Genomic DNA, 15,336 nt, shown 5'->3' with positions numbered 1-15,336 from the left:
CAAGTTTCTTTAGAGAAGGTTTCCAGGGAAACAATATAACTTCCACTCTTTTTTTCTTAAATATACTAAGCACTAAACGTGCCTGCTGGTGCCTGGAGGTCTCCTTTGAAGTCAGAAGCTGCTGAAGAAGAGTGTTTGCATGAAACACACCCACATAGTCAAAAATCGTTTTTTATGCTTCCTTCACTAAATGTCAGCTGCATACTTAGCTGGGGAGAAGTAAATGACCTGGGTTCATTTGTGCGGTGAAAGATACAGATTAACTTGACTTGGTTGAATTGCCTTTCTTCCCTGTTATTGTGATGGCTACTAATTAATGATAGTGATGTTTGCATTCAGCAGTTGTGTCCTACCAGTTAGATCCTATATTAAGCTATGTAGAAAATGTGAATACAATAGAACGTCTTTATGTATATTTTTTAATATGCAAAGAAATATTCAAGCAAGAAAATCAGAAAACTTGACGGAAACGTTTCTATACCTACATATCTACATTCATGGCCAAAGACTTTCAGAAACTTAGCCTGTTACCCTGCCCTTGTTTCCAGTGTAGTAGGGATAAATCTTGGCAGCCATGTTTTCACCATGTGACCCCCACATCCCTAATCATAACTGATTGGCCCTGAGGTGGACACCTGACCAAAGCTGAGCCAGTCGTAACCTTTAATGCAATTTAATTGGACCTCAAAGATGCTGGAGGTTTAAACTGGACCATCAAACCAGAGGAGAGCTGAGAGGCAGCCCTGCTTAGTTAATGCTCAACCAACAGGAGGAAAGCTGGTTTGCAGGGAGAGAGTTTTGGTTTTTTTTTTTTTGGCTCTAGGGTAAACTTCAAAATCTGTCCAGAAAGTGAGCCTTCCTAAATTATATTTTACTAGGCAGTATAGATGAATCTCAAAAACATTATGCTATGTAGAAGAAGCCAGGCACAGAAGACCACATACTGTATGTTTCCATTTATATGAAATTCTAGAAAAGACAAAACTAGTGATAGAAACATATCAGTGGAGAGATGGGAGGGTATTGACTACAAAGAAGGATGAGAGAACAGTTGAATTATGGAACGGTTCTGTATTTTGATTGTGGTGGTAGATACATGGGTATATACATTTGTCAAACCTCATCAAATTGCACATTTAAAGTGGTAAATTTTATTTTATGTAAATCTTCAGTAAAGCTGGTGGAAGAAGGTAAATAGGAATTAGTAGCCTTGCCAATTGATTCCAGTTGGTCTGACTTGCTTTAGGCTCAAAAGAACCCAGGGACTCATTTGCATTGATTAGAATAACTCATCAGAGAAAGCTGCTGTTTAGATTTCCTTGGTGTCTGATGTTGGCATAGAATAGAAATTATTTCTCCTTTGAAGTCCTACTCAGAAGACACCACACTTAGAAAGTTATTAAGATTTCCATCATTGTAAATACTCCTGAGTCACACTCCAAGGATGATGCCATTGAACTTTTCATTTTGATTTCTCAAGATTCTTCAGCCTTCCTTGAAAAGGAGCAGAGAAATGGCAGCTTTCATTTATTGAGCAATAACAGTAATGTAGAGCCAGACACTCTGCTTAATGCTTCACTTTCATTATTTCATTTCATCTGCACAGTAATCCTGCAAATGAGGTACTGCTGTCCTCCCAGTTTACAGAGGAGAGGGCTGACATTTAGAGAGGTTAGACAATTCAAGTGACAATCAGCGCTTGAATTTGGAATGGTCTAAAGCCAAAGCCACTTAACTACTCTCTTTACTGCTGCACCTACTGCAGACTTCTCCTGCGGCATCTGGCACAGACTCTCGAATGGATTACCGCCAAGGTACTGGCTAATGGTCTCGCATTTCTGCTAGGAGCTCTCAAGGCTCAGACTCCTTTCAGTCTCCATAGAATATTCTCTGTCACCGTGAAGAATGATTGTCTAAGCAAGGAGGTGCTTCCAATAGTTGTGTTCTCTGGTTTCCAGAACGATGAGTTGGAGAGAGGTCAGGGGTTTGGCAGTGGTTTGTGGACATGGGATTTCCCCAGTGGAAGCCCTCAGTAGCCACAGGCTGGTTGTTTTGTAGCACAGGTGCTTGGTGGTGATGCAAAGGCAAGCTGCTGGGTGGGAGGCCCGACTGGTCCCTAACAGCTGGTGTTATACATCTGGCGATGGGAGGTGGTGTTCCACCACAGACCTTGCACGTGGCTGGAAACGGTGGGGGTAATGGTAGGTGCATCTCTACAGACAGTAGGGACCTATTTTACCTCTTAAGTGTAATCAAAAGAATTCTGAGTTTCATTCTCTGAGTATAAAACTTCTCCGATGACTGGCCATCTGCTGTGAAACACAGAGGAGTGCTGCTGAGGTGCTGCAAAGGGATTTTATGTTCCTTGGTAGGTCCCCAGCCCCATTACATCCTCCAAGTTAGATCGACCCATGCATGGTGAACTCAGACTCAGAGCCCAGCTCCCAGAAGAGAAAATTCTTACCAAAGCAGCAGGTAGTGAGATTTAAGCCACACCAATAAGCGAATGTGTAGGAAAAAAAAAAAATCTGACATTCATGAGAAGTGAAAATGAGGCAGTTTGCACCTCCAAGGGGAGCCTTAACCATGAGCTAGAGAGCTCAGCATGGCCACACAGGCTGCACAGGTTTGAAGAGCTGAGAAGAACTGAGCCGGGCAAGGCATCGCTTAATGATTGAAGAGAGCAGCCCTGGAGGCCCCCTTCCAAAAGGACTGACACTTTAGAGGATGGATGGGGCCAGCCTTAGCGTAAACAGATCACAATCAGGCAGGGGCCTGTAAGACAGGAGGCTTCGCCATTGTCGTCTTTATGCCAAGAAGTTCCAACAACAGCTTTGATGTCAGTGCTTGATAATTATTGACTTCACATGATTATTTTCCCTCTGGGAAACAAAGTTTTCTGAGCTTTATTTATTTATTTTGCGGTACGCGGGCCTCTCACTGTTGTGGCCTCTCCCGTTGCGGAGCACAGGCTCTGGACGTGCGGGCTCAGCGGCCATGGCTCACGGGCTTAGCCGCTCTGTGCCATGTGGGATCTTCCCGGACCAGAGCACGAACCCGTGTCCCCTGCATCGGCAGGCGGACTCTCAACCCCTGCGCCACCAGGGAAGCCCCTTTCTGAGCTTTTAATGAGGCTCCATGTAAGCTAAAGGATAAGATTATCATGCAGACTGCATTTTTTCCCAAAAATGAAAGACTTAATTTTTTATCCCTTGTTAAGAAATTCAACTAATAGAAAGTCAAATTCCCCAAAATCCAAGAGAAAAAAAATGAATGCAAGGTAAAAAAAAAAATCACTACTAACCATTTGGTATGCTTATATCCCCCAGCCTTTAATGCATGTGCAAACCTACATGTTAGCTTGAACGTAACTTTGATGTAACACTGTCCTGTAACCACCTTGTTTCACTCCTCAGCAGGTCATAGATGTTCCTGGTTGTCAGATTTTGATCTGCCTTTTCAGGGGCTTCACTGCAGTCCAGTGTATGGATGTAATTTAACCAATGTGCTATTGAGAGGGGCTTATCAGTTGTTTCCAATTTTTGGTTATTACAAAGAGTGCTGGCAACTGTTTTTATCCGTAAGTCTTTGCGTACTTGTCCAAGAATTTCTGAAGGATAAATTCTTGGATGTGGACTTGCTGGGTCAGAGAATAGATACCTTCTTCATTTTCTAAATTTTGACAAAATACCAGGCATGAATTTACCAACATACTCTGCTTTTAACAGTGTGATAGACTGCTCTTTCAAAGTATCGCGAACTCTGGGCATTACCAATATTTGCTTATCTAATGGGGAAAAGGAACTGAGGTTTTAATTTGCATTTGTTTAATCAACAGTGATTTGGGGTCTGCTGTCATGTGCTTAATGACCACAATGCATTTTCTGTGTGTGAATTAAATATTTTCTAATGAGGTATTTATCTTTTACTTACTGAATTATTAGAGATTTTTAATATATTAAGAATATTAGCACTCTGTTATGTATTTTGCTCACAATTCAATCTTGTTGGTAACAGCAGAAAATATCAAACAGGTTTACTTACCTAAACTATGTGATCCCCTAACCCCCAAAAAACCCCCACAAAAATTTTCATTATTGACACTATTAGTTTCCTAGGGATACCATAACAAAGTATCACCAACTGAGTGGCTTAAAACAATAGATATGTATTCTCTCACAGTTCTGGATGCTAGAAAGTCTGAAACCAAGGCATTGGCAGGGCCATGCTCCCTTGGAAGCTTCTAGGGGAGGAGGCTTCCTTTCCTATTCTACCTTCTGGTAGCCCTAGGAATTGTAGACACATGATTATAATCTCTACCTCTGTCATAAGGCATTCTTCCTTCCCTTCTGTTAAGTATACCACTCATAATGGATTAGGGCCCACCTCATCTTTTTTATTTTTATTTAAAAAATTTTTACATTCTTTTTTAATATTCTTTTCCATTATGGTTTATCACAGGATACTGAATATAGTCCCCTGTGCTATACAGTAGGACCTTATTGTTTATCCATTCTATATATAATAGTTTGCATCTGCTAATCCCAAATTTCCAGTCCAACCCTCCCCTGCCCCCTCCCCCTTGGCAACCACAAGTCTGTTCTCTATGTCTGTGAGTCTGTTTCATAGATAAGTTCATTTCTGTCATGTTTTAGGTCCCACATATAAGTGATATAATATGGTATTTGTCTTTCTCTGTCTGACTTACTTCGCTTAGTATGAGAATCTCTAGTTGCATCCAAGTTGTGCAAATGGCCTTATTTCATTCTTTTTTTATGGCTGAGTAGTATTCCATTGTATACATGTACCATATCTTTTTTTTTAACATCTTTATTGGAGTATAATTGCTTTACAATGGTGTGTTAGTTTCTGCTTTATAACAAAGTGAATCAGTTATACATATACATATGTTCCCATATCTCTTCCCTCTTGCATCTCCCTCCCTCCCACCAGCCCTAGCCCACCCCTCTAGGTGGTCACAAAGCACCAAGCTGATCTCCCTGTGCCATGTGGCTGCTTCCCACTAGCTCTCTATTTTACGTTTGGTAATGTATATATGTCCATGCCACTCTCTCACTTTGTCACAGCTTACCCTTCCCCTCCCCATATCCTCAAGTCCATTCTCTAGTAGGTCTGTGTCTTTATTCCTGTCTTACCCCTAGGTTCTTCATGACCTTTTGTTTTTTTTTCCCTTAGATTCCATATATATGTGTTAGCATACAGTATTTGTTTTTCTCTTTCTGACTTACTTCACTCTGTATGACAGACTCTAGGTCCATCCACCTCACTACAAATAACTCAATTTCATTTCTTTTTATGGCTGAGTAATATTCCATTGTATATATGTGCCACATCTTCTCTATCCATTCATCCGATGATGGACACTTAGGTTGATTCCATCTTCTGGCTACTGTAAATAGAGCTACAATGAACATTTTGGTACATGACTCTTTTTGAATTATGGTTTTCTCAGGGTATATGCCCAGTAGTGGGATTGCTGGGTCGTATGGTAGTTCTATTTGTAGTTTTTCAAGGAACCTCCATACTGGCTCTCCATAATGGCTGTATCAATTTACATTCCCACCAGCAATGCAAGAGTGTTCCCTTTTCTCCACACCCTCTCCAGCATTTATTGTTTCTAGATTTTTTTTTAACACCTTTATTTGAGTATAACTGTTTTACAATAGTGTGTTAGTTTCTCCTTTACAACAAAGTGAATCAGTTATACATATACATATGTTCCCATAACTCTTCCCTCTTGTGTCACCCTCCCTCCCACCCTCCCTATCCCACTCCTCTAGGTGGTCACAAAGCACAGAGGTGAACTCACTGTGCTATGCGGCAGCTTCCCACTAGCTATCTAATTTACATTTGGTAGTGTGTATATGTCCCTGCCACTCTCTCACATCATCACAGCTTACCCTTCCCCCTCCCCATATCATCAATTCCATGCTCTAGTAGGTCTGTGTTTTATTCCCATCCTACCACTAATCTCCTCATGACATTTTTTTTTTTTTTTAGATTCCATATATATGTGTTAGCATATGGTATTTGTTTTTATCCTTCTGACTTACTTCACTCTGTATGACAGACTCCAGGTCTATCCACCTCATTACAAATAACTCAGTTTCATTTCTTTTTATAGCTGAGTAATATTCCATTGTATATATGTGCCACATCTTCCTTATCCATTCATCTGTTGATGGACACTTAGGTTGCTTCCATGTCCTGGCTATCGTAAATAGAGCTGCAATAAATATTTTGGTACATGACTCTTTTTGAATTATGGTTTTCTCAGGGTATATGCCCAGTAGTGGGATTGCTGGGCCATATGGTAGTTCTATTTGTAGTTTTTTAAGGAACCTCCATACTGTTCTCCATAGTGGCTGTATCATTTTACATTCCCACCAACAGTGCAAGAGTGTTCCCTTTTCTCCACACCCTCTCCAGCATTTATTGTTTCTAGAGTTTTTGATGATGGCCAATCTGACCGGTGTGAGATGATATCTCATTGTAGTTTTGATTTGCATTTCTCTAATAATTAATGATGTTGAGCATTCTTTCATGTGTTTGTTGGCAATCTGTATATCTTCTTTGGAGAAATGTCTATTTAGTTCTTCTGCCCATTTTTGGATTGGGTTGTTTGTTTTTTTGTTATTGAGCTGCATGAGTTGCTTATAAATTTTGGAGATTAATCCTTTGTCAGTTGCTTCATTTGCAAATATTTTCTCCCATTCTGAGGGTTGTCTTTTGGTCTTGTTTATGGTATCCTTTGCTGTGCAAAAGCTTTTAAGTTTCATTAGGTCCCATTTGTTTATTTTTGTTTTTATTTCCATTTCTCTAGGAGATGGGTCAAAAAGGATCTTGCTGTGATGGATGTCATAGAGTGTTCTGCCTATGTTTTCCTCTAAGAGTTTGATAGTGTCTGGCCTTACATTTAGGTCTTTAACCCATTTTGAGTTTATTTTTGTGTATGGTGTTAGGGAATGTTCTAATTTCATACTTCTACAGGTAGCTGTCCAGTTTTCCCAGCACCACTTATTGAAGAGGCTGTCTTCTCCACTGTGTTTCCTTCCCTCCTTTATCAAAGATAAGGTGACCATATGTGTGTGGGTTTATCTCTGGGCTTTCTATCCTGTTCCATTGATCTATATTTCTGTTTTTGTGCCAGTACCATACTGTCTTGATTACTGTGGCCTTGTAGTATAGTCTGAAGTCAGGGAGCCTGATTCCTCCAGCTCCATTTTTCGTTCTCAAGATTGCTTTGGCTATTCGGGGTCTTTTGTGTTTCCATACAAATTGTGAAATTCTTTGTTCTAGTTCTGTAAAAAATGCCAGTGGTGATTTGATAGGGATTGCATTGAATCTGTAGATTGCTTTGGGTAATAGAGTCATTTTCACAATGTTGATTCTTCCAATCCAAGAACATGGTATATTTCTCCACCTATTTGTATCATCTTTAATTTCTTTCATCAGTGTCTTATAGTTTTCTGCATACAAGTCTTTTGTCTCCTTAGGTAGGTTTATTCCTAGATATTTTATTCTTTTTGTTGCAATGGTAAATGGGAGTGTTTTCTTAATTTCATTCTCAGATTTTTCACCATTAGTGTATAAGAATGCCAGAGATTTCTGTGCATTAACTTTGTATCCTGCTACTTTACCAAATTCATTGATTAGTTCTAGTAGTTTTCTGGTAGCATCCTTAGTATTCTCTATGTATAGTATCATGTCATCTGCAAACAGTGACAGCTTTAATTCTTCTTTTCCTATTTGGATTCCTTTTATTCCTTTATTTGCTCTGATTGCTGTGGCTAGAACTTCCAAAACTAGGTTGAATAAGAGTGGTGAGAGTGGGCAACCTTGTCTTGTTCCTGATCTTAGTGGAAATGGTTTCAGTTTTTCACCATTGAGAACAATGCTGGCTGTGGGTTTGTCATATATGGCCTTTATTATATTGAGGAAAGTTCCCTCTATGCCTACTTTCTGCAGGGTTTTTATCATAAATGGGTGTTGAATTTTGTCAAAAGCTTTCTCTGCATCTATTGAGATGATCATATGGTTTTTCTCCTTCAGTTTGTTGATATGGTGTATCACGTTGATTGATTTGCATATATTGAAGAATCCCTGCATTCCTGGAATAAACCCCACTTGATCATGGTGTATGATCCTTTTAATGTGCTGTTGGATTCCATGTGCCATATCTTTTTTATCCATTTATCTGTTGATGGACATTTAGGTTGTTTCCATTTTTGGCTACTGTAAATAGTGCTGCTATGGACATAGGGCTGCATGTATCTTTTTGATTTACAGTTTTGTCCAGGTATATGTAAGGCCCACCTCATCTTAACTTGATTACATCTGTAAACCTTATTTCCAAACAAGGTCACATTCACAGATACCAGGGGTTAGGACTTCAACATATGTTTTGGGGGGACACAATGTAACCTACAGCAACCCCCATCATGAAGTATCTACTCTCACCAGCAAATTATAAACTTTTTAAGGACTGGGACTGGGTTGGTCTAGTATTGGATATGGTTGGTCATATCCAATATTCACACAGTGTCTAGTAAGTAATGGGCACTCTGTAAAGATATCTTGAAAGAAAATTTGAATTTTAGGAATATCTGAACCTTCAGACATTGAAAAATGTATGCAGAGAACACACAATATCAGATTTCTTCTTTTATTTAAATTTACATTGAACAATTTGCAATGAAAATATAAATGCAAGTGGGGAGGATGGGACTGTCCAGAAGAGGGAGTGGCTAGTCTGGGCTCACTTAAGCTAAGGTGTGTGCTTTAGTTCCCCAGCATCTGTCCTGTAGATGAGTTTTTGGAAAATGCAGACAAGCACCCAGACTAGAACCAGATTTTATGACCAGAATTATTCGGTTGGATTAAACAGAAAATAATACAGCAGAAACTTTAAAAATCCAAATTTCTTTTTTCTTTACATAGTAAAATATAATTGACAATTTATCTCACAAGTCAAAGAGAGCCTCACTTACCAAATAAAGGCCAGAATTTGCTGCAGAAACCTACTTTCTAAATTATTTTTCAGACTCATTTAAAAAAATAACTAATTTCCACTTATATAGCACTAACAACCTCCAAATTATGCAGAATTCCGACATCTAACCTTTCTTTAAAAAATAATTCGACTCTTGTAAACGATATATCTAACAAAGTTAATTTTTTAAAATTAAGAGTTTGCTCCAGGAGTTGGTATATTTTATTACAGTTTCCACTTCCCCCTACTCTCACCAAAGTATCACCAAAGCCAGTCAAATGCAGTCATGTGGGACTAGGGCTAGAATATCCCCTTTGCTTTACTTTAGTGGCCATAGTTCCAGTTCCAAAGCCATGGGCCTGTGTTATAGGACTTCATGTACATTAGTAGAGATGAGGTACTTCAATTAGAGTAGAAGCAACATTTTGATCTGGAACGTTAACCTGCACTCATACAGGCGTGGTCTAAATGTAAGCTGAGTACCAAAGCCATTGTTCAGATGCGCCCAGTGTCAGCTCCATGGGCTTGTGAGCTGGGCAGTGATGCACGCTCAGAAGGTATAGTGCTCTGCTGTTGCTGTCTTGAATTTTGTAATGATTTGTGAACCACAGCCCCTGTGTTTTCATTTTTCCCTGGGCTTGCAAATTTTGTAACCCATCCTAGATACACATATAAGCTGCTTTGACCTGAACCATCTGACTTGTGATCTTTGTTTTCATCTGGCACTGACGATAGAGTAGGCGTAGTTCTCCAACATCTCCTCCCGATAGCAAGATGACCCAGGTTCTAGAACATTTTCAAAGTTATAAAAGTTGAGGGTCATTGGGGACGATGAAGGAAGCACACAAAGGTGATTTTTGTTTATTTGTATGTCTACAGAGTTAAAATTGTACCTTCATTGGAATATGGAAGAGTCAACCCCAATGTGATACATATATACAATAACAGCGTAACCAAAGAACTTGTTCTTTTGAAGAGCAAATTTGTACACACATGCACCAATAGGCTAAATATAAATACATTCCTCTGTCATTCTTCTATCATTAAGATGATTTCTTGAGCAATTCAAATAAAAAGTGGAATTTGTGCAAAGTCTGAGCTTGACTACGCTATATAAGAATAAAGAAACATCCTCTTCAGAATGAGAAAGCATCATTCTTTTTGTTCTTCAAAAGAATGGTGGGGAATAGTTGGTTTAAAAATGCTATAAAATGTCTATTCTCCATTAACATAGAAGAATAAATGTTTCATTACAGGCATGGGCCTCTGTAGAGAGTGATAAGTGTGATTTTAAAAGCCTGAGCTAGGCTTCCCTGGTGGCGCAGTGGTTGAGAATCCGCCTGCTAATGCAGGGGACACGGGTTCGTGCCCCGGTCCAGGAAGATCCCACATGATGAGGAGCGGTTGGGCCCGTGAGCCATGGCCACTGAGCCTGTGCGTCCGGAGCCTGTGCTCCCCAACGGTAGAGGCCACAACAGTGAGAGGCCCACTTACCACCAAACAAACAAACAAATAAAAGGGTGAGTTGTCAAGGAAGAGGAGCTTTTTCTGGATACCTTAGGAGCTGGGAAAAGGATCAGTAGAAAAGGAAGCAGTGTCACCTGCACCTTCAAGGGTCATGCAGGGCTTTTGAACCCTGTTTTCACATTAGAATCACCTGGAGTACTTAGACAAACACTGATGTCTGGGCCTCATCCCAAACTAATTGATTACAAGCGGAGGTGGGTGCTCAGGCAGAGTACATTTTGAAAGTGACCCTGGTGATTCTGATTTGCAGCCAGAGTTAAGAACTACTGGGCTTTTGCTTACTCAAAAAGAAAGGTTTGGGCTACACCAAAGTCCAACAGGTTATCTATTTAGAAAACTTAAAACTTAAATATATATTTATATCTCATTAAACTTAAACATAGACACCATTAACAGAGTTACTTCTATGTCAAGTATTAACTATAGGTCATTTAAAAATATTTTATAAATAATTTAATGATCTTTCTCTGTTAACACTTCCAATAAATAGAAAATATTTAAGAGATGAAAATAGTTTTTAAAGACGTTTGAATTACTTTTAGAAAATGTGAAGAATGTGTTGGAGTGTAAAAGTCCTCTAAACTGCAAGATGCATAGGGGAAGTAGTGTTCTTCCTAACTTGGAGAACTGTTTTAGATATTAAATAACTTCTTCCATTAAAAAAGAAAGAAAAAACTGCTGAGACCAAAATTTGAAATTAAGGCATTTGGAAACATCCATAATTTCAGGAATGTCTCCTTTAATAACGTACTTTTAAAAACTCCAGCAAACATCTTTACAAATAAGTACCTAAAATTCTAGTATCCCTAGAGGAGAAATTCTTTTCAACTAATTTTGAGTTCTAGGGTAAAGGTATTCTTGAAGGTTTCACAACTCTGCATAAAGAGCTGTGAGAATGTGGAAAGTGAGGAAGAAGAGAGGCAGGGAGAAAGGCGGCGGGGGGGTGGGGGAATATAAAGGCCCCAAATGAATCCCTTTAGTTATTTCCTGTTTCTATGCCTAGAAGGCTATCATAATTGCACTTGAGAGTTTGCTCTGTGGGCAGAGTTGAGACAAATTTTGCTATTCTTAACCCTGGAACCAGACCCGCGGAGAAGGGCCAGGGCACAAAGGTTCAGATGTTCCATTTTGTGTTTGTGAGTCTCAGCGGTAAGAGAACCTAATTACAAAAGACCCTGGGGCTTCCCTGGTGGCGCAGTGGTTGAGAGTCCGCCTGCCGATGCAGGGGACACGGGTTCGTGCCCTGGTCCGGGAAGATCCCACATGCCGCGGAGCGGCTGGGCCCGTGAGCCATGGCCGCTGAACCTGCACGTCCGGAGCCTGTGCTCCGCAACGGGAGAGGCCACAGCAGTGAGAGGCCAGCGTACCGCAAAAAACAAAAGACCCTGAAAAGACTAGCTGTCTTTGCTTGCTTTTAGCACATCACTAACATCTGCAGCTATGGAGGGGATGTTTGGAAGTGTCGTTTATGGAATGAGACAAAGGTTTCGATGATCATATTTTTTTCTTCTGAAAAGAGTTCGAGAAACACAAGGATAACCCAAATTGAGAAGGAGCCCAGATGAAAAGAGATGTTACCAATTATTCTAAAGTATTTCCAGAAGTATTCAATAGTATGGTAGTCAAAACATCAGCCACAATGAGGGAGGAATGAGGCTGTTTAAACTTAGAATGTTCTCCAACATCGTGGAGACAAATGAGAAAAAAACAAACCTGCAAATAAGGCTGAAATTGAACATCACTTAAACCATCAGACGTACCAATATTTTTCTCCAGTGAAGAGTTCAGCTAGAGAAAGAGCTATATTTCTCAAGTGGCAGCTTTCATAATGTCCTATGACATTTTAAATCAAGTTTGATGACTGCCATACAGATTTAAAGCTTTTAAATTCTAGCCCAAAGTATTAGGCAGAATGTTTCTCCCCTTGTTTGATGCCAAGGACAAGATGTAGGAACCAGTTAAACTGCACAGTCCATCCTTTGTCTCTGCAAACTTCAATCTGATCCAGAAAATACTTTTTAGCATCCTCCTCGCTCTTCCCCACAGTCAGGGCATCCCGAATGTATTCGATATCTTCTTTGCTGGTTAACTGGGGCATTCCTGTCATCAGCATCATGGAGAAGAGGATGATGAGTAGGTTTGTGTGATGCCGAAGGGCTAGGTAAGCCTTGACGCAGACATCCTGGATAAAGGGAAAGAAAACGCTGTTAACTGTTGTTATGGCATCTAAGTCGGCTGCAGACCAGCAGGCTGTTTTGGAATTTACATGGCATTATCCTGTCCCTGCGAGGAAATCATCACAAGCAAGGCAGGTCCCCTGCCTCAGATGAAAAACTTGAGAACATAGACTGCTTTTATAATCTCTGAAGCAATGTAGTTTTGTTGCATACACCCAGGGTGTGCTCAAGGAAAGCTAACTGATACAGTAAGTTTCATCTTATTTCTTATTCTTTTTACTTCAATCTCCTTTCTAGGCAAATGAGGGTGGAAATTTCTGTAGTCTCTGAAGAGGAATGAGTCAGTTTTTGAACACCATCCAGGAATCACATAACTTTATGTAAGCGTAAATAATGTTTGCCAAGAGCTAATGGAATCCAAAGAAGGGATGGAAATGTGGTGTTTGAGATTTAGGTAGTTTTCATCTTTATTTTCCACTGGGTCCTATCCTAAGAAAACAGATGAATTAGTTTTTCATTGTCTGACTCTCAAAGTTGTTGAATGACCTTTGGAAATTTAAAATAAATTCTGAATACTGAGTGAGAGAGGGCTTTCAACAATGCTATGGCTGGTGCCTTCTCTAAAAGCCTTGGAGTAGGTGACAGGTGAGTTAAGCCCACTCCTGAAGCAACAGGCATGCTCATGCCAATTAAATTGTTCCAACATGAAGAAAAAGTTGCAAGTTCCCAATTTTACAAAATCAGAATAGTCAAACCTTAATATCATAATTTGGCAAAGATGGCATATTAAAAGAAAACTGAAATTAATGATTACAGGTTTAAATATTTCAAATAAAATACTGAGTAAAATGTTAAGAGAATAACACTCCATAGGCAACTAGGGTTTATCAGAAACTTGCAAGAGTAGTTCATCATAAGGTACTGGATTAAAACCCTCTTTTGATTTTTATAAAAGTAACATGTAATTTAACATGTGACAAAAATGAAATGATGTGAAGAATGATCTGAAATTACCAGTCACAATCATTCTGAATAATGTCTGGGAAAAAGAAATGTATAAGATCAGAAAAGTGAAGGTAAAATCATTTGTATTTACAAATAACCATTGTCTTCTAGGAACACTGAAGGGGAAGAAAACTAAAACACTGTTGTAACTAGTTTTTATTAAACTAGCTTTTTATAAAATTAATAAATAGAATGCTATAAGTAGGAGCCACCAGTTAGAAAGTAAAAAGAAGGATGCTGTGAATAATGGTAACAAAACCCCCATGATTCCTGAGATAAACACCTACACAAAACATGCAGAACCCATTTTTTTAAAACTGTAAACATTTACCGAAGTAAGTAAAAGAAAACTTGAACATGTTGAGGGACATGGCATGTTCCTCAGTGATAAAACTGTTTATTATAAAGATAAAATTTTTTTCTCAGATTAATCTGTAAATATAATGAAATTGAATAAAAATTCCTATTGGATATTTAAACCCAGATATGTTTTTAAGTTCATCTGGGATAATTAGGGCCTGAGAGAACTTTCTGAAAAAGTATAGTAACGAAAAACAGTGCTTGCCATCCTAGATATTAAAGCACATTATAAAACTATAATATTTAAAACTGTGTGATATAGTACCTATTCTTCTCCAAAAAAGATAAGAAATTTTGTGGAACACAATGGAAAGTTCGGAGACATATCTATGTACATATTAAATATATAATAAAGGTGACCCAGATTAGTGGGGGAAAAGATTATTTGATCAACAGGGGTGGTACAACTGGCTCATAATTTGGGTGGAAAATCAAGTTTCTCCCATGTGATATACCAAAATAAATTCCAAAATAATTAAACATTTAAATGGAAGAAGGGAAAATATTTAAATAATCATGAAATGAGAAAGGAAAGACTTTTTGAAGCTGATTTCCAAGGTGGTGGAATCCATAAGGAAAAGATGGAGAGATTACGGAAACTTCAAATTTTTGAGAAAAAAAAGCTATAAACAATATTAAAAGAGGCAAATGACAAGAGAAAACATATCTGCAACATGACAGATCACTTCTTCATCCCTAGCCCCCGATAGTTCTTACAAAGCAATAAGAAAGAGATAAATAGTTGGCTAGAAATATAGGCCAAAGATATAGTATATCATACTGTAAGACATAAAACCAGATAACAAACATATGAAAAAATATGCAACCTCATTAGTAATCAAATAAATGTAACTGAACACGAGATGGAAACATTCACATACCAAATTGGAAAATCTTTTTTTTTTAAATTTTTTTTTTTTTTTCTTTTTTTTTTTTTTGCGGTACGCGGGCCTTTCACTGTTGTGGCCTCTCCCGTTGCGGAGCACAGGCTCCGGACGCGCAGGCTCAGCGGCCATGGCTCACGAGCCCAGCCGCTCCGCGGCATGTGGGATCTTCCCGGACCGGGGCACGAACCCGTGTCCCCTGCATCGGCAGGCGGATTCTCAACCACTGCGCCACCAGGGAAGCCCTTTTTTTTTAATTTTTAAGGATAATCTCTAATGTTCACCTTTCATAGCCTGATGGTAGATGGTATACTTTCCTAGCAGACGACTGACAATATGCATCAAAAGCTTTAAAATACTTATAAATGTT

General features: G+C 39.1%; 1 protein-coding gene across 4 annotated transcripts in view; it reads right to left on the bottom strand.

Annotated features, from left to right (window-relative positions):
• Nucleotides 1-9,846: 9,846 nt before the first annotated feature.
• PIK3CG (phosphatidylinositol-4,5-bisphosphate 3-kinase catalytic subunit gamma) overlaps nt 9,847-15,336 on the bottom strand; it is a 32,749-nt gene continuing 27,259 nt past the window's right edge. For all 4 annotated transcript variants that reach the window (XM_059074489.2, XM_067042833.1, XM_067042832.1 and 1 more), the window contains exon 11: nt 9,847-12,722. In XM_059074489.2, the coding sequence (XP_058930472.1) occupies nt 12,444-12,722 (279 nt within the window). In that variant the 3' untranslated portion in view covers nt 9,847-12,443. The remainder of the gene's footprint in view (nt 12,723-15,336) is intronic.

Source organism: Kogia breviceps, chromosome 9 (assembly GCF_026419965.1).
Source record: "Kogia breviceps isolate mKogBre1 chromosome 9, mKogBre1 haplotype 1, whole genome shotgun sequence".
Classification (NCBI taxonomy): domain Eukaryota; kingdom Metazoa; phylum Chordata; class Mammalia; order Artiodactyla; family Physeteridae; genus Kogia; species Kogia breviceps.
The sequence above is the reverse complement of the archived record's forward strand: the minus strand, read 5'-3'. Positions and strand labels throughout refer to the sequence as shown.